Source organism: Protopterus annectens, chromosome 6.part0 (assembly GCF_019279795.1).
Source record: "Protopterus annectens isolate FY-2018-M chromosome 6.part0, PAN1.0, whole genome shotgun sequence".
Lineage (NCBI taxonomy): Eukaryota > Metazoa > Chordata > Ceratodontiformes > Protopteridae > Protopterus > Protopterus annectens.
This window is the reverse complement of record NC_056737.1, coordinates 434406169-434426958: the sequence shown is the minus strand read 5'-3', so window position 1 is coordinate 434426958 and position 20790 is coordinate 434406169. Positions and strand designations below refer to the sequence as shown.

At 40.8% G+C, this 20790-nt stretch overlaps 1 protein-coding gene across 1 annotated transcript in view; it reads right to left on the bottom strand.

Annotated features, from left to right (window-relative positions):
- Positions 1 to 20790, bottom strand: part of IVD (isovaleryl-CoA dehydrogenase) — a 1038753-nt gene that overhangs the window by 577539 nt on the left and 440424 nt on the right. The window contains exon 7 of the mRNA XM_044073537.1: positions 10795 to 10891. Within this exon, the coding sequence (XP_043929472.1) occupies positions 10795 to 10891 (97 nt within the window). The remainder of the gene's footprint in view (positions 1 to 10794; positions 10892 to 20790) is intronic.

Genomic DNA, 20790 nt, shown 5'->3' with positions numbered 1-20790 from the left:
TTTAGGATCTACAAAAACAAAGGGAGCTGAATGGACTGGTTCAAAGAAACTCTGTCAACACCTTTGACATGAAGAACGGATAAGTCTTTAAGATCGCTATGACTTCATCAAACTACAAAAGGAGTTTCTTGCACATAAGTTCTTAGTGTTCTGAGACTGTTGTTACTGAAGTAATTACTACTAGGAGGATGGATTTTCAAGTCAGAAATGTCAAATGCAAAGTGGCTGCAGACTCAGTGTGGAGAAGGTTAGCTTTCCTTGCTAGTCTTGAGCAGAGGATGCCTTTCAGAAATTATATGACTGGAGGCTTAGAGCCTGCAGAGGAGTCCATAGCCAGCCATGAATAAATGAATGCCTATGGACCCCTCTGTAGGTTCCAAGCCTCCAAACAATTTCTGAAAGGCATACAGCTTACACATGAGTCCATAGGCAGAAAAGAAGAAACAACTGACAAGTGAACTTTGAGAGATGTGTATGCCCATTCCAAAGAAAATAGCTCAGGCAGATACTGCAAAACCAAGGCTACTCCTGCTACGTTTGGATCTTGATTCCTCTGTTGGTATCACAGGGAAAACTGGATTGATGCTGAGTCACAGAAGGTCATTTCAGTGAACTGAATCAAGCCAAAAAACATTCACCAATACTACTGTTGGTGAACGCCACAACATGTAATTTATTTATTTATTGATTGATTGATTTTTTTTTTTTGCAGTGGGGTAAGCACCCCCCCCCCCCAAACTTATATACACTCATTCCAAAGTGGAGAAAAATCAATCAACACTGTTGGTGAAAATAGTTTCCTTTTTTGCATTCACCGAAACTGCATTCATCCACATAGGATCATAGGAAGTTACTAGGCTATTGGCCCTGAGGCCCTTACAAGTCTAGTCAAGAATTTAGCCCATGTTCCAACAAGTCCGCACCCTATGCCACTGTCAAGCAGGGACACAGGTGGAATCCCAGGGGTGTATTTTCTGTTCCCCATCCAGTTATCCAGGTTGTGCTTAAAAGGTTTGATGAGGTACTCTGCTTTAAGTGGAAAGGGAGTCTATTCCACAAAAGAGGGAGTCTCTGGGACACAAATCTGTCCTGCCAACAAGTCCTATTGATGTCACAGACCAGGCTGAGGTTGTGTGTGCTGGTTACTTGAGTGGAGCTTGACTTGCGGATATGCAGCAGTCCCATCAAGGCGGGGTCTGAGATTGCTTTGTATGCCAGAAAGAGGTCACCTCTGAGGAGTCTGTATGAGACCGAGTAGAGGGACAGGGCTTTTAGCCTATCTATGTAGGGTAGATGTTTGAGGCCCTGGATGCTCCTGGTGAGAACATGTTCCTGGGAAAACCTTATCCATTTAGCGAAGTAAGACTCATGACTACTATGTCTCCTAGCTTCCCACATAATTTTAAATGTGTTCCTCGTGATTTTAAGCATGTCCTTCGTGTAAAGTTGTCCAAGGTGAAATTCTCCAAGCTGCAAACTTGAGTGTATTCTTAGTTCTTGGATTTTGGCCTGCCTAGGCAATATCCATGGCAATTGGGGTCAGGATCAGATTTAGGGCTGCTTATATGAAAGTTATCCTTTTAGTCTTGCATATCCAATTGTATCCACCATCCCGTTTTCTGACGCAAGGCAGGACTGAGCTGAGATACTCCAAGCCTGATTATACTACTCCCAAATGCTCCTTAAGAAGCCACTACAACTTCTTCAAATGGAGGCCTGCCAGTAGCATCCATAAAAAATATGGAGGCCAAGAAACCATGGAATCACCATGTAATAACCTTTGTCCTTAGGATCATGTCCTGGAATAAGGTGACTAGGCTGTCTGCCTCCTCCTGAGGAGGAAATGCCCTAAAGACTGCGATATCCAAGCAGGCTCCTAGGAGAACAACAGATATGGCTGGGGTCAGATGTGACAAGTGAATGTGCAGAAATAGCTTGTTGCTGTGAAAAAATCTTTTTGTAAAGTTCAGGGTCCTCTATGCATTGTCCTGTGGCTAGAATTATATCAGGCAATTGTCCAGGCAAAAGAAAATATAAATGTCCTTACTTCTAGAATGATCAATTACTACAGAGAGGCAGTTTATAAAGTGTGTTAGTTCAGCAGCCAAAGCAAAGGGCAAGCAGGTAAACTGGTAGAACGGGTAGTTCCGACACACTACTACAAACCTTAGACAACAGTGACCCCTGTAAATGAGTAACTGAAGGTATGCATCAGTGAGGTTTAGAATTACCATCAGTTCTGGAAGGATGCTAGGTGGGGCAACAGAGTCTACAAAGTCATTGTCTTGAACTCTGAGACCCAGAGGAACTTCTTTAACTTTTGACAAGTCTAGAATGAGTCTCAAGGTACCCTGTTTCTTTGAGCCCAAGAACAGTCTTGAATAAAACTCACTGGACCTTTGACCACTGTGGACCCTTTCTGTGACTCCCTGAGCCAACACATCTAGGAAGATTAGTTATGCCATGTCATTTAGCCTCTGGAACAAAAGGGATACCCTGCATTTCTGGTTTAACAGGAACTGCAGTCTGTAGCTCTTTGACAACATTTGCCGAACCCATTTGTCAGTGTTAATGTTTAGACATATTGTAAGAAGAAGAGGCCAAATGGCCCTGCTATTTTTGGCTTTGAGGGAGCACAATGGGAAAGATTAAAGGTAGAGGTGGGGATCCTAGGGACAGGAGAGGGAGAAAAGTGATGCAGTCACAATTGCTTCTGTGAGGATAATAAGGCCTGGTGTACCCCAGACCTCTGTTTTTCTTCTTGCTGCTATCTCTTCTTCTGACCAGTCTTCTTACTTTTAGGCTGTTGATGTATTTGGGGATTGGAAGGTGAAACACTCTTTACTGACTCCATGGTCTTCTCCTTCTCCTCTAATCTTTTAAAGGCAACTAAAGTTGGGGGTCCACGGAGCAAATCACTGTCAAATGTGGAATCCAGGAGTTTCACTTTGACATTCTCTGGCAGTGAGTCCTCTGTCATAAAAGCCTTCTGATACCACACTTCGTAGCAAAAGCCCTAGATATTTGTCTCCACAGCATCATGCCCACATTGTAAAGTCTGCCTACCTGTGTGCAAAGCAGTCCTGGATGGGCCAAAGTTTGTAGCCTTCATAGTGTTACCTTTAATTACTGCATAATCTTCCACGAGCTGCCTGATAGCATCAGCCTTAAATTTCAATATATGGGTCTGGCAGTTTAGAACTCTGAAGGAGAGGGTTGCCGATGTGTAAACTTTCTCCTCACACTAGTCAAACAGTCTACATCCTCAGTCACTGGGAAGACTTACTCCAAATGGCCAGTTTACTTCATTTGTCATCCTTGATACTGTAGCTGGATTTGCCAATGGGTTCTTTTCTAGGTCCTGCACCATGTAAAAACATTCAGGCCTCTTTGAAACAGAGGACTGGGAATCTGGTTCCAATGATACCATCACAAAGACATCAAACAGGACATCCCTGTCAGGAGGAAAAGCCACAGGCTTAGAAGACTCAAGCTCCAGGAAGTCTATACATATATTTTGGAGAGATGAGGTCTCCCAATGGCTGCTATTTGAAGTGCTCCCTCATTCCAAACAGAGAATCTTCAAATGATATGTCCTCAAAGGGAGACACCCAGAGGGGACAGTCTCTAATCATCTGTGTTATAATTAATGGTGGTGGTGGGGTGGGGGGCATCCAAGATCTATAACCTACTTCCTCCTCTTTTTCATAACTCAAGGAGTCAAAATCCATCTGTGGAGAGGCTTCTCTTTACCTTTTAAGGGAAGGACTCACAGAAGGCTGGATGGGGTCTGGCTGTCAACTATGAATGAGGTGCAGAAAACTTTCAGCCAGCCTTAACCAATCATGAATAGTTTGGACTGGGGAAGAAGGGACAGACCTACCAGGGAGCAGCTAGTGTAATAGATGTCTTTGGTTCAGACATTTTGGTCTTTGAAAGATGAGTGACCACTAGTTTATGAGCCTTTGAGGGGGATGTCTCTCAACTCTGATTTACAGATGTAGATGACCCCCCCACACACTTAATTAGTAGACTCCATCCTAAGCTGAATGGCTGAGGACTGGCATATGCCTTGGAAGAATTTACAAAGATGTCACTCTGGAAGGATGTGCACTTTTCTGAAGGTGAAGCAGCCTCCTGAAGGGCAATGCCAGAAGCATTGGTATTAGCAGACATCAAGGTTGGAGGCTGCATGAATGCTTCTGTGGACATGACCCTCTGAGACCCAAGACCCACCCAAGGAGTCCTCCCTTCTTTTTGTTCCTCGTCTCCCTTTTTAAGTGCTTTTACTTTTTAGATGGGACGTTGATGCTACACTGAAACACAACTTCACAGATATGATCGAAAACTGTCTTCATGACCTCAAGTCTCTTTTTGTCCAGTAATAATTGGAGGGGCTAGTTCCCTTCTCTGAAAATTCTTAAAGCTGAAACCCCAACAAATGTGGCATTTAGGGTTGTTGTAATCTGGACCTAAACAGTACAAACAATGATTGTGAAAATCCTTATTCAGAACCTGCCTTTTACAAGTGCTCTTATTTGGCATTTCAATGGCAGATGTTCCATAATGGAAGACTGTATTTCATTTCACCGACCAACTGCCACAACAGCAATGAATATAATACAATAAAAGTAGAGAAAAATTTTAACAATAATGTACTTTATCTGCTCAGTTAGAGTAGTCAGGTCTAGGCCAAAGCCCGTGGATAGAAAAAAATTTAAGGATACAAAGGTGGATGTCCCTTTTATACCAGGATTGTTCCAACATTAAAAGAAAGTGGCATCCACTCTATATGGGAAGGATGCTCAGCTCAGATAATTAGCTCAAAAGCCAGATTCAGCCTGTGGCAGAGATCTTATGCGTAATGACTGCAACTGTGAAACACATGAGTAACATTAATGTCTGTGAAAATAACAGTGAACCACTTCTCTCTTCAGGTACAACTAAAACATCTGAAGTATCCTGGGTAACAGCATCAACTCAAGTTTTACCAAGGACCATATTCCATGCAATGATAACAGGGTCACAATAGTGCATTTGAGAGTTAAACAAAAAATAGCATATTATGTATGTAAACTGCAACTCCTGACAGACATGACTGCAATTTTAAACAGAGTTATGTTGGGTAACCTATTTCTCATGCTGCACATCACAGATACACCTATGGTCAGTGTTTGGAGACAGTAAAAGGGCATCTGAGAAGGGAGGAGGAGGAGACACTCTGGTTATCATGATCAGGATAAATGTCATCTTAGATGGGCTTGGGTAAATCTAACATATTTTGATGACTTTCAACTAATGTGCTACCTTCCACAACCCTCCTATACATGCCAAAAACATATGTTAGAGACAGAATTATTGATTAGAGACATAATACAGTTAAAGCTGGAAGCAAGGTAGATTATACTAAAAATAATGTATCTGCACTCATAAGAATTTGGTGCTGGACTTCATTTAAAATTAGCAATTGTTCTCTTCTTTAGGCGATGTCTGAGGGAGAGAAAGAAACCTATCCTGGGTTCTAAGTATATGCACTAGCAAACACTTTAAAAAGAATATCCTGCAGGGAGATGAGATAAATAGGGTTCTTCAGATTAGCTTTTTTTTAATGGGTGCTTAGTAGTACCTTATTTTTTTTACATAAATTACACCCTTGTGAATCGCTAGTTGTTTAATTCAGTAAGGTAGGGAGAGGTCTTTGATGGTGTTGGTACAATTAGAGGACCTAAAAACTAAGGTATCAGTATGCAGTAAAGGTATGTATGACAGATATACTACTAATGAAAAATGGAACCTTAAAGAATGCTAGTTGGTAGAGGGTGTGAGGGAGGAAATGGAAAAGTTAAAGAGGACAACGATAACATGTTCGGTAAATACAGCCGAGATCAGTGAAGAGATGCATGAGTAAGACCAATGCTAGATATTCTTTGGAGTAATCTGAATGGAAGACTGAGTTAAATGCTTCAGCCGTTGCAATAAATAAAATGCTTCTTAGATGGTCTTGTTACATTTTGTTATACATACCATCTACAATGAAAACAAGGGCAGGAGTAGTACTCTGATCTTTATGAAAGACATACTGATTAGTGTTGAGTAGCCTGTTTTAGATAAGTTGATTATGCAATTGAGCGGGAATGGCTTTCTTCAAATAATTTAGACAGGGTGAGAAGTATGGAGAGATGGGATGGTAGTTCTTACACTCTAGAGGCTGGCTGGAAATAGACGGACTGAGAATCTGAAGGCTTGCACTCGATGGCAGGAAAGGACTACATATACGTGAAGTGAGTGGGTCAATGGGAATGTGGCTTTTGCTATCTATAGCAATCCAACTTTGTCAGATTTTACTGGGGGGTACCTACAGAGTCATGTCAAAGGTACTGGTGTGCTCAACCATAGATATAATCATGAAACTTCAAACATGCAGATACTACTGCCAAAAGTTCTTCTCAACTTGAGCATATTGCATTTTAGTCTGGGTAAGTGCTCTGGATGCACAGGTTACTGGTCTGCCCTCTTGAAGCACAACTGTGCCAAGACCAAATTTTGAAGCATCACAGGAAAGACCAACTGGTTTAGTTACATCATAGTATCTTAACGTAGGTGGGGTAGCAATTTTCTACTTAAGGTCTTCAAATGCCTTCTGGTGCTGTTCTAGCCATGACCATGTAACATTTTTGCACGTCAGCTCTCTTAAAGGTGCTGTCAACTCACTGAAGTTTGGTATAAACTTGCCTAAATAGTTGACCATGCCTCGGAAATGCTGTAGAGCTTAGATATTATCTGGTGCTGACATCTCAAGAATAGCTGCTTGCTTGGTTGGCTCTTGTCTCAAGCCAGTAGTGGTAAATAAATGACCTACATATGTAACTTCTGGTAGTCTGAATTTGTACTTCAGAGGATTGAGCTTCAAGTTTACTTCACATGGTCTGTTCAGAACCCTCTAAGTTTCTGTCATGCTCTGCTTCACCACTGCCTCTAACCAATAAATCATCTACTATTATGGCACAAGGATAACCCGAAAAATTAGCTCCATTGCACACTGGAAGACTTCACTTGCAGAACTTATTCCAAATGGCATCCTTAGGAATCTGTATCTGCCAAACGGGGTACCAAAAGTGGTTAGTAATGAGAATTTGCGATCAAGCATCATTTTCCAAAATGAACTTTTTACATCCAAGACAGAAAAAACAGTGGGATTTGGCATTAGAGCTGTATGCATTGGATGATGTGGTCTCTTCAATGCTTTGTTCACATCTCTTTGGTCAATACATATTCTAATTTCGTCTTAACCTTATTTTTGAGCTGCGACCATAGACAACACCCATTCAGTTGGTTCTGTAACTGGACAAATTACACCTTGCTGTACCATTTTATCCAACTGAGCCTTGACTTTATCCTGAATAGCTATCAGAACTCTTCATGCTGGTATGACTACTGGAGTGACCTCTGGGTCTAACTTCATGGAATACACAATTGGAAGTTTGCCTAACTTGTCACTGAAAACATCAGCATACTCTGAGAAAATGGCTTCAGAAAAAAATGGAACTAGGATATGCACTTATGTGATAAACTTCTTTGGTAAAAGAAAGCAGATTCATTCTCAGACTGTCTGAGACCCAATAATGATTGTACTGGTTTTCAGACTACACAGAATAACACGCTGTAACAGTTCTTAGCCAAATAACATGAAAGTACTACTGAGCCTTTGGTCTTATTTTTTTCACCTCCATAAGCAACAAATTTCATATTACTGGCCACATTGAGTTCTTCATTAGTTCTCACTTTAGCAAATGTGTCTGCTGATATAATATTACACTTTGAACCAGTCTCTACTTTAAGCTCGGTGGATTTACCATTGATCTGGACTGAACAAAACACCTCACTCTTTGCCAATAAATTCACTGCATCAAAACTTTCACCAATCACTGAAACACCATCGACATAAAAAGTTTACTGCTGCAACTCTACATGATCAATTTACTTTTCTGTGTGACCCTTCTTAACAACTGTGTGGGGTTTGCTTGATTTGCAAAACTTTAGAAAATGGTTCCATTTTTTACACTTGTGACATTGCTGATGAAGCGCTAAGCATTTCTCTGTTAGACTCATGACTGGCACCACAATTGCAACAGCTAAGAATAAAGCTGGACTTGGGTTTTGCTAATTCACATTTGTACTGCACTGAGCATACTCCTTTAACTGAACTGGTTTTAGAACTTGCTGGAAAACTACATGGTTTCCCTGGTGAACCAGCAGGGGTTGTGGCTGCCATGTGCTTAGGCCTACTTCTGTTTGCCACGTGTTGCATGCTATCTACATTTGCCCTGGAGCCCACTGACACCATGCTCTTGTCATTTGAAAGCATACTTGTGTGTTTTTCTTTAACTTCATGGATTTGACAAATCTCAATGGCTTTACTAAATGTTAAATCGCTCTCATGAAGCAAAATCTTTCTCACAGCAGCACTATTAATACCACACAAGAGCCTTTTTATTAACTCATCTTTTAAGTTAACAAACCGACATATTTTGGCTTTGTTTTCCCAGGTCAGTTATACAAGCTGCAAAAGTTTCTCCTGGTTTCTGATCTCTCATGTAAAACAAATGTGTCTCTAATGTAATATTTGTCTGGGGGTTACACATTTCTCTGAATTTGCGCTTCAAACACTTGGAATCTTCCCTTTTTTCAGCCTGTAAAACAACATGACGATTTTTCATCTTCTCCCTCATATACTGCTGGTGCATACACAAATGAACGCTCTCTTTCACTGGCCTCTGACAAAGCTAGGTTTAGCAAAATGAATGCCCTGGTGTGTGCATCTTTATCTGAATAAGCTGCCTGTATAAAAATACTGTACTCTTGCTCAAATGTCCTCCATTTCTCTGCAATATTGTGATCAAAGACAAGTGGTAAGGGCTTTTGAAATCCGTCTTAACACATACCAGGGTTTTGCAAATAAGCACGAACACATACACATATGCCAGAAATCTATGCCAGTATTTGTAACTTTACCTAATAGCACAAGCCACTGTATAATTGAACTTTGTGAAATAAGTCTCTCGGGCACTGTAATACTCCTAAAATTACTGTACTGCAAGAAATCCCCTCATCAGTTTAAGAGACATTTCAAATAACCACACAATGTGAATGAACTGGGCAAGCGAAGCTCAGAGACAGTGACATTTCAAAGTAATTGCACTTTGCAAATAAACTGTACACAGCACACTGACATTTCCCCAAAATGGCGGTACCTTGCTAGGCAATTCTTTACAGTACAAGAAACACTCTGTAATGGTGGCAATTTGAGAATAGACACACCCAGCACAAGAAACCTTAAGAAATGGCTACACTTTGACTGTACTTCATGAAATAGTTGCACTTTACACACATATAAACTGTTCAAAATACATGCACATTAATAAGCGCACACTAAGCACTTTTACACACTTTGCGATACTTCGAATTACTCTAGTTATGCCCTCGATACAATATGAAGTCGTAGTAATACCAAAACACAGCACTTTGCCAAAATACATGCAGCTGCCTTGCTTTATTTACGCTTAATGTGCCCTTTTTGCCCTTACTACATTTGTTTGGCTTGCTTAATCTCTTCTCATGCCCTTTGGACTTTTCTTGTGCTCATTTTACTCTAAACATGCTCATTTTACTTCAAACATACTCAGTTTGCTTTAAACATACCTGTTTTGCTTTTCTGATAATTGGTTCATCAAATATCTTAATCTTAAACATTTTGCTTAGTTAATAAACCTTTGTGCCTCCCGCCTGTTTAATAATGTGGTTTGTGCTCTTGTAATGCTCCGTTTTACCTTTTTTTATAAAAAATAAGCAGTTTGTGCGAATTCTCATTACCTTTGATTCTTTTCTGGCTCTTATCTTAGTTTACCTTCACTGTCATTTCTGTACCTCATGGCTCCAAATATCATTCTCTGGAATCCTGGTTCTGACACCATGTCGCTCTCCTACTTTGGACACAATAGAAGAGTCTTTGTGGGTTCTGTTCAAGTAGCTTTATTATATATAAACACATCACAATAGAAGTTTACTGACTTTAACTTAAGTAACTTATATACAAACTAACTACTGCAATCATACATGCTCACTCTCTGGCTGCACTCTCAAAATGGCACTGGGAATAGCATGTGCCCAGTATTTATATGCACATGTTCAATCCTTGATAAGTTTCTTAAGGATACAGCACATACACTCTGATCTATACCATGTATAAAGCTGAACTCTATGGATTTTAAAAACTAAACATGTAGTGCAATCCAAGACTTGATGAAGGTCTACAAGGGAAAGAGTCAGTAGGAGACCCTTGAGAAATTACTCATGGAGCAGTCCAAGAAATGTTAGTTTGCAAAACTTACCTTTTTAATCATTTTAAATTTTATATACCATAGAACAAATCCTGTATTTGTATTATATATTATTAATATTAATAGCAAACCAATGACAAAAAAGAATAACCGAAAGTGCTACCACAACAAGCCTTCTAAACAAAACATTTTATCAAAAAACTAATGGATCAGGCAGATTGAGAGAGACAATGGGTAGCATTAAGTAGCAACAACCCTGAGAAATATATTTTTTGTGGCAATCTTATATTATTCTGCACATATGATTACAAAAATGCTCCAAAAGCATTTTTTTTAAATAAAGCAATGGAAAGAGTTTCTTTACAACTAGACCCTTCAATCAAACATAATTGTGCAACACTGCTCTTATTTGGTTGGTGTCAATATTCAACAGGAGTTCAAAGCCCTCTTTACTCACCTGGCACTTTGCAGTCCTCAAAAATGAGCTCACATGTGTCAGAACCTCTCATTCCCAATTTATCCAGCTTCTGAGCAGTGCTAAATCCTGGCATATTCTGTTAAAATTTTAAAAAAAAAGTAATATAATTTTTTAATAAAAACTTGTGCCAAGAGGATACATCATCTAGAAGATAATGATAAACAAAAAAGGTTAATGACAAAAAAGAATGCAGAAGACCAAGAATGTCTTTTACACGTGTCAGAAGAAAAAGTCATGTGAATGAAAGATCAGTTGAAATACATACACCACTTTTTCATGTACAGTAAACTAATTTCACTAAGCTTGTCAAACTGGATATCATGGCAGTTGGAAATACAGTGGATATAATAAGTTTCCCTTTCTTGACTATTTTATACAAATCAATACAGAGTGACACTATTTTATACAAATCAATGCAGAGTGACACTAAGTAATCTCTTACAGAAAATACGTCTTGGGTGTCTCACAAAATGTGATAACCTAAAATGACACTAAGTAAACTCATATACAAAGTACCTCTAAGACATGTTTCACAAAATGCAGCAACAGTCATATTATTAATGTTTTGCACACTGTGCAACTTGATAAACATGTTTTGGATACTCTGACTTGAGAAGCACACTTAATCCAAAAACTTAGGAACAGCGTTCAAAGACAGTAGTATCACATGCTAGGCAAAGTATGTACACCCACTGTTCAAGTTAAAAAAAAAAACACTCTTAAAGCACACATATTTCAGAGAAACTGAACCTAGTTCCAAGAGCTGAGTTTCAATTCTGACCTTTGTTTACAGTCTGTGTGGAGTTATTGAACAGTCAGCAGAGCACTCTCTTTGCCATGAGTAAGACACTGATACCTGATCTATTTTCTATTGTTCATAAACCGTACCAAGAAAAAAAATAACAACTGTCAACGACAGGCAAACAAACAAAGAGAGATAAAAGACCCAATGAGCAAAAGCTTGGGCACCACCTTAGGGATCAAGACTGACTGGTAAAAGAAGGTCATGATCTCTATAGCGGGTCACAGAAATAACATTTATGGACTTAGTCCACAATATAAAATCCTTTCTATAATCTACTCTAGAATGGAAATGATAATATCAGACATGTAATACATATAGATCCTTCCCAAAGCCGCCATAATGCAAAGGCACCAACACAGTCAACTTCAGTCTTTCAAAACCTCTTCTTCTCCTTTTGGCTTTTCCCATTAGGGGTCACCACAGTGGAACAAAGGTCCACAAAACGACTGGCAGTGGAGTTTTATGGTGCCGAGTTGCCAGCCTGGCATGCAACTTCCACAGAAGACACACACACACACACACACACACACACACACACACACACACACACACACACACACACACACACACACACCCCTAGGGCCAATTTAGTGTGTCCAATCCATCTGCAGTATGTCTTTGGGATGTGGGCGGAAACCAGAGTACCCGGAGGAAACCCATGCGACCGCAGGGAGGACATGCAGACTCTGCACAGAAGGCACCCCGGCTGAGAATCAAACTGGAGAATTTAGTCTTTCAACACCATTTTACTTAATAAGGGCACCCATGATTTATTCTCAGAAAGCTTCTGCAAAGTCCAACATTTCATATGAGATTCATAACTGCCACACAGGGAGTTGTCGCCCTCCACCCCCTTATTAATTATTCTTATTCAAGTTCCTGGCTTACAGTTTTGGGATCTGCACTAATTGTCTGCAAGTAATTTATTAAAGACAGTCTGTATCATTCAAAAACTGGAGTTGCGAAGCACCACTGTCAAACTTCAAGCACTCTGGCAGGCAGTTCATCCAGACTTTGTGCGATATCTCCCGGAAAACTTGAATCCATTCTCTACTTCCCTAGTCACACTTCCGTACAATTATCTGTTTCCATCCACAGCATGTCTACCAGTTCAGAGGTAAGTATTAGGCTAGCTGCCCTTGTGGGCCATTTTAAACCTAGCTAATTTCCCTTTCTGTGCTCAAAATAACCTATTCCATTTGCTTATACATTGGCATTGCCTATCCCATGGTCGATAATTATATATTACCCCAATAAAAATAAATGTAATCATACCACAGATCATTTGAGGGGACCCATGCAATGGATAAAACATTTACGAGCTGCATTTGTCCATCAGTAAAGCAGGGGACAGCCCTGGGGTACATTTTCTGTTTCCCATACATATATCTAAGTTGCGTTTGAAAATGAACTGGGATGAACGTTGTTTTACGTGGATGGGAAGTCTGTTCCATAGCAGTGGTAGCCTCTGCAAATATACCTGTTCCTACAAACCGTTCCGTTCATCATTTCTGTCAAATTCACAAAACTCGTATAGCAATTCTTTGTGACTTGAGGTATTTTCAGACTTCCCTCATTCACATTCAATAAAATCAATTTCTGCTGTCCAGCTGCTTTTTTTTCTGTGACTTCTTCATGTAAGTTACTTTCTCATCCATCTATTCTCCTTTTGTGCATCTTATTATTTTGTCTTTGGGCTGAACCTGAACATGATACTGGAAGGAAAGAAAAGTACAGTTTTGTACCCACCATAAATGTAGATGTTCGAGGATCCACATTGCTGCAGTCCTAACCATTGGGTAGTCCGCTGTCCAGTCGGCCCGAATACCAAAGTATATGGCTGACGTCGGTCAAGGCGCATTAGACTGATGTCAGGACGTCAGGGTACTAATGCGCATGACCGACATCATATCCTCAGTCTTTTCTTGCCCCAGATGTCAGAAGACCCCAAAAAGACAAGGCCCACACCAAAAACACCAAAAAGCCCTGCACCAAACATATGTACAATATATACAAAATTACAAGAATATAGCCTAACCCACACCACCACCCCTAAACACAGAGGGGAAGGAGGGAGGGTAAATTGGACTGCAGCAATGTGGATCCTCGAACATCTACATTTATGGTAGGTACAAAACTGTACTATGTTCTTCATTCCACATTGCTGCAGTCCTAACCATTGGGTAGAATCCCAAAGCAGAGGTAAGGGAGGCTGGCAAATCATAAAGAAGCAGGAGCTGACGACATGCCTTGCAAAATAGCTGTGGCAAAACCAGCCCTAGATTTAGAGTAGAGAGGAAGGTGGTAATGCTTAGAGAAAGTATGCACTGAACTCCAAGTAGCTGCCTCCAAAATATCCTTAGTTGCCACCCCCCTTAGAAATGCTGTTGAAGTGGCAGTAGCCCTAGTGGAATGAGGCCTAATCCCAGCTGGAATCTCCTTGCCATGATGGGAATAACAAAATGAAATGCAAAACCCAATCCACTTAGAAATAGTTTGCTTAGACACAGGCTTGCCCTGAGAACTCAAAGCAAAAGAAACAAACAACTGCTGAGACTGCCTGAAATCTTTAGTCCTGCTTAAATAATAACGCAACTGCCTATGTACATCTAAAGTGTGCAAAATCTTTTCCCTTATTTTGGGGATCTGCATAGAAAGTAGGCAAATGAATAGTTTGGTTTAAAGCCACACTAGAAACCACCTTAGGCATAAAGGAAGGATTAGTACGTAATGATACCCTATCCTTATGGAAAATCAAAAGGGCTCTACTGCCATAAGGGCCTGCAATTCAGAAACCCTTCTTGCAGAAGTAATAGCCAACAAAAAGCAGTCTTCCATGACAAGTATTTCAATTCAGCAGTAGCCGCAGGCTCAAAAGGTTGTAGAGTAAGTTTCTCCAACACAAAATTGAGATCCCAAGCAGGAGTAGGAGCTCTACGTGGGGTCTTATATTCTTTGCCCTCTAAGAAACTGCTTGAACAAAGGATGCGAAAACAATGGTGGGTCACAGTCATAGTGAGCTGAAATTGCTGCAGCATGAATCTTAATGGAAGAGAAAGACAAACCTTTGTCCAATAACTCAGTAAGATATTGAAGAGCCACACTCAAATTAGGCTCAGAAATCTCCAAATTCTTTGCTGCACTCCAAAATAAAATCTCTTCCATTTTTCTGCGTGCACTTTCCTTGTACTAGGTCTTCTGGCTTCCATAATCACATTTAAAACTTGTTGAGGAAGTTGAGACCTGCTGTGTTTCAAAACAGAATATGCCAGGCTGTTAGATGAAGAGAGTGAAGCTTGACATTGAGCAGGTGACCGTCCTTCTGAGATAACAGGTGTGGAATCAAAGGTAAAGGCCATGGAGGCTTCCTTACCAGACTCCTTAGTAGTGGGTACCAGTGTTGCCGAGGCCAATCTGGAGCTATTAAAATCATCCTTGGCTTGTCTTGTCTGACCTTTAGGAGCACCTTTGGGAGAAGAGGCAGAGGTGGAAAGGCATACACATGAAGATTTTCCAACAGAAAGAAAGAGCATCCACTTTCCAAGCTGTGTGATGAAACCCCTTTGTGCAAAACTTTGGCAGCTGGTGGTTTAGTGGAGAAGCGAACAGATCTATGTCTGGAGTTCCCCATGACACTGTCAATTTCTGAAATACATGAAGATCCAGTTTCCACTCGTGGGGATCCATGATTTGTCTGCTTAACACATCTGCTAAGGAGTTCTGTGCTCCCGTCAGAAACCTTGCGTGAAGAGTTAGTTGCAAGCTGAGCGCAGTCTCCCATAAAATCATTGCTTGCCTGCATAGAGGATAAGAATGTGTTCCCCCTTGTTTGTTGATGTACCACATGACAGTTGTGTTGTCTGTTAGAATCAACACCTGCCCTGGAAGAAGTAACTCCTTGAAAGCCATTAATGCAAACTGGACTGCTAACATCTCCTTCATGTTGATATGTAGATGCTGTAGTCTGGCAGGCCACTTGTCTTGTATCCACTTTCCATTTAGATGAGCTCCCCAAGCAATGTCCGAGGCATCTGTCGTTAAAATCTGACTCGCCTCTGGCCGGGTCACAGAGTCCTGAGCCCACCACAAAAATTCTTTTTGAATGCAAGGTATTATTTGAATGACGGTGTCCAAATCCTGGCAGTGCTGTGTCCATACATTTTTGAGATACCATTGCAGCTTCCTCATATGCAGTTTGGCATTGGGAAGCACCAGAATACAAGATGCCATGAACCCTAAGGCTTGAAGGACTGTCCTTGCAGTCAGCCCGGACTGAAGAGATAGTTGATGGAAGTAACTGGAAAGATTCTTTTGTTTGTCCGGGGTTAAAAAGGCCATCTGGGTTGCTGTATTCAGTCTCACACCCAGAAAGCACATGTCTTGAGAGGGTACTAGACTGGACTTTATTCCGCTCACAGAATACCCTAGGCATCTTAGCACTGCTATGACATATTCCAAATGCTGTAGAAGGTCTTCCTCTTCTTCCGCCACAATCAGGCAGTCCACCAAGTAAGGATAGATTTGAATTCCTTTTAGCCTGAAGTAAGCTATCACTGGAGCCAGAACCTTTGTGAATACTCTGGGCGCAGTAGATAAGCCAAAGGGCAATGCAGAGAACTGATAATGAGAATTTCCAGCTCAAAACGCAGATACTTTCTGCAACTTAGTCTTATAGGCACATGAAGGTAAGCTTCCTTGAGATCTAAAGTTACCATCCAGTGATCTTGCCCAGCAGAGGTAAAAGCTGTTGTAACGTCAACATTTTGAACTTGGGAATGTCCAGATAAATGTTGAGGATAGATAAATCCAAAATTGGTCTCCACGTGTTCCCCTTCTTTGGTACTAGGAACAGGCGAGAATAAAATCCTAGGCCCCTTTCTGGTACAGGGACTGGCTGAATGGCCCCTATTTGGAGTAACAGAGAAATTTGCTTGTGAGCCTCTTTCCTTTGTGGAGGAGGAACGTCTGGCATGCCTTTGAAAGGTGGCAAGGTATGGGATTAAAACCTGTAACCGTGGTGAATGATATCCAAACCCATCTGTCTTGAGTAATTAAATCCCAATTTTCTTTGAAAAGAGACAGTCTTCCTCCCAAAGGAGCTGCCAGACGAGAATGTACTGGCAGCTGAAAAGGCAGGTCATTGGGTCTGTTTACGAAAGGACTGACCCCTGCCTCACCAGAAGTCTGAGCAGGAGAACTCCCTGTTCTAGGCCTAAAAGAACCTTGAGCTCTGCCCCTACCACGTCTAGACCTACCCCTAGACTGGGAATCATAAGCAGGATATGTCCATCCCTTAGTAGGCCAATTTCTGCTAAACTTCGGAGGTTGCACCTGCAAAAAATCTTTAACAGTCTGCATAGACTTAGCCTTGTCCTCCATTTTCTTTAAAACTGCTTCCACAGGCGAACCAAACAACACATCAGACTGTAAAGGAGCATCCAAAATCCTTGTCTTAACATGCTCAGCTAAATTCTGATCCTCAACCAGGCGTGCCTGCGAAGAACAGAACCAGTGGAAGCCACCCTCGAGGAGGCCTGCACAGCATCAAAACCACATTGCAAAGAATGCTTACCCACTTGTTCAGACACATGAACTAAATCCTGCAACTCTTTACACTCAATACCTTCCGCCAGAGCATCCACCTTAGATTTCAATTGTGAAAGGAGATAATTTTGATATTTTAGCATGTGAAACTGACAATTCAACGCCCTCATGGCTAAAGTGGAAGAAGTATACACTTTCTTTCCCCATCTATCCAAAGCCCTTGCCTCTTTATCAGGAGGAACAGGATTTTTAACAACAGAGGCCTTAACACCTTTAGGCCCCTGAGAAACAGTTTCCGGTCTGCCCTAGGACTCTTAAAAGATACTTATGAGCTTCAGGCACCCTATAGTACCTATCAGGTTTAACCGCAGGAGGCAAAGAATCAGGGTTCAGGGAAGCCTCTGCAAAAACATCTTCCACCACATTCAAAATAGGAGGTATAGCTAAGGGCCTATGCTGGGTAAAACAAGAATTCCTAAGCCTCTTCCTGGAATCAGAGAAAGACCCAATGAGCAAAAGTTTGGGCACCACCTTAGGGATCAAGACTGACTGGTAAAAGAAGGTCAAGATCTCTATAGCGGGTCACAGAAATAACATTTACGGACTTAGTCCACAATATAAAATCCTTTCTATAATCTACTCTAGAATGGAAATGATAGTATCAGACATGTAATACATATAGATCCTTCCCAAAGTCGCCATAATGCAAAGGCACCAACACAGACAACTTCAGTCTTTCAACACCTCTTCTTCTCCTTTTGTCTTTTCCCATTAGGGGTCACCACAGTGGGAAAAGGTCCACAGAATGACTGGCAGTGGAGTTTTATGGTGCTGAGTTGCCAGCCTGGCACACAACCTACCACAGAAGGCGCACACACACACACACACACACACACACACACACACACACACACACACACACACACCCACCCCTAGGGCCAATTTAGTGTGTCCAATCCATCTGCAGTATGTCTTTGGGATGTGGGCGGAAACCGGAGTACCCGGAGGAAACTCATGCGACCGCAGGGAGGATATGCAGACTCTGCACAGAAGGCACCCCGGCTGAGAATCAAACTGGAGAATTTAGTCTTTCAACACCATTTCACTTAATAAGGGCACCCATGATTTATTCTCAGAAAGCTTCTGCAAAGTCCAACATTTCATATGAGATTCATAACTGCCACACAGGGAGTTGTCGCCCTCCACACCCCTTATTAATTATTCTTATTCAAGTTCCTGGCTTACAGTTTTGGGATTTGCACTAATTTTCTGCAATTAGTTTATTAAAGACAGTCTGTATCATTCAAAAACTGGAGTTGCAAAGCACCACTGTCAAACTTCAAGCACTCTGGCAGGCAGTTCATCCAGACTTTGTGCGATATCTCCCGGAAAACTTGAATCCATTCTCTACTTCCCTAGTCACACTTCCATACAATTATCTGTTTCCATCCACAGCATGTCTACCTGTTCAGAGGTAAGTATTAGGCTAGCTGCCCTTGTGGGCCATTTTAAACCTAGCTAATTTCCCTTTCTGTACTCAAAATAACCTATCCCATTTGCTTATACATTGGCATTGCCTATCCCATGGTCGATAATTATATATTACCCCAATAAAAATAAATGTATCATACCACAGATCATTTGAGGGGACTCATGCAATGGCTAAAACATTTACAAGTTGCATTTGTCCATCAGTAAAGCAGGGGACAGTCCTGGGGTACATTTTCTGTTTCCCATACATATATCTAAGTTGCGTTTGAAAATGAACAGGGATGAACGTTGTTTTATGTGGATGGGAAGTCTGTTCCATAGCAGTGGTAGCCTCTGCAAATATACCTGTTCCTACAAACCGTTCCGTTCATCATTTCTGGGCAAATTCACAAAACTCATATAGCAATTCTTTGTGACTTGAGGTATTTTCAGACTTCCCTCATTCACATTCAATAAAATCAATTTCTGCTGTCCAGCTGCTTTTTTTTCTGTGACTTCTTCATGTAAGTTACTTTCTCATCCATCTATGCTCCTTTTGTGCATCTTATTATTTTGTCTTTGGGCTGAACCTGAACATGATATTGGAAGGAAAGAAAGTAAATAAAAATGTTTGTTATTCTTAACCCCAAACTATACATACTTATTATTTTACAGGTCTTACTCGCCAATTCGGTGACAATGTCTTGTATCTCTCTTTAATCATGCTTGTTATTGTTTCTTTCTGCAGTTAATTATACATTAACTTCCTTACTCATCTTTCTTAATTCTGTTCCACATCTGTTTCACTGTTGTCTGTTTCTCCTACCTTTCTATAATGTTTCAGATTGTTTTTTTTTTTTCAGAGTAAAATCTATCTTTTAGTAATCTTAGATCGTTGTTTTTGAAGCACATACAAGTAGTATTGCATACAATGGCATGGTCATTTTTGATCAATGGCTCTCACCTCAGCTTCTATCATTGCATCTGTAGTGGTCAGGATTAGATCAGAGAGACTTCTCTTTTCCAGTGTGTGGATTACATTCTCTGTTCAACTGCAGCTTCTAGTATTTCTTCTGTCTCCCCTCTTAACTTGAATGTCAGCACTTCAGATTTTTCTGTTGAAAGCCAGTGTTCTCAACTACTTTTGTCTAACCATTAATCCTATTTTTCCAGTTGATCATCTTTCATGTACCTTGCTTTCTACATTCAGTAGCAAAACACAATGTACATCCACCGCTTTACCTGCCCCCCTGCTTCAAGGGCATCATCTGACTCTTCCCTTCCTTTGCTCCTTCAGCATTAATCTCCTCCATACCACACTTTATCAAATCTCATGTACACACTGCCACTCATCCACCAACTTTTGCTGCTACTGTCCCTTTTACATAACCCTCAGTCTAAATAATTAAACATCCCAGCACTATACATCATTACCCATGTTTTTGTTATGCCTTTAATATCTCAAGCATTCTTATACTAGCACAGCATGAAAGCAACTGTTTTTTTTTTTTATTTAGACCTTTGGCAAGGCAAAGTATCAGTTTAGCTCCATATTGAAATGTCGGCACTTGAAATGCCAAGTGCCAGCAAGCCGGAAAAAACAGACTGAAACTACAAGAGAAGACTGACTCTTGAAATCGCTCTTCATTAAACTTATTTATACCAACTCTGAGACTGATATACCTCAAAGAAAAAGAAATATTCTGAGAAATGGCCATCTCAGACTAAGCATATACAAGTCCATTTTTTCAGCCATTCAGTCTCCATGCTTTGAGACTCACTCTAGCAAGTCCCAACACTTCAAATGGTTAGTATAATTTTTAAATTTTTGTGGCTTACTGAGTTCCCTACTAGCTAATAAATTACTTGCAAAAATATCCAACTACTCTCAACTCACAAAATTAGCGCTGTTCTTATGTAGAGGCCCCCCTTCTCAATGATGTAGAACTCAATCACTGCACCATGTGGTAGCCAAGCACAAATCATCGAGATCTGTAATGAGTATCACTACAGAAAGGGAAGACCCACCAGCCAAATTTGAAAACAATTTTGGGCCCAGTCTGCCTTCTCTGATGAAGCAACAGAAGTGACAAGGCCGGTCCCAGATTAAGCCATGGCTTAAAAATAAATATCTGTAATGGTGTGCTTCCAGACTC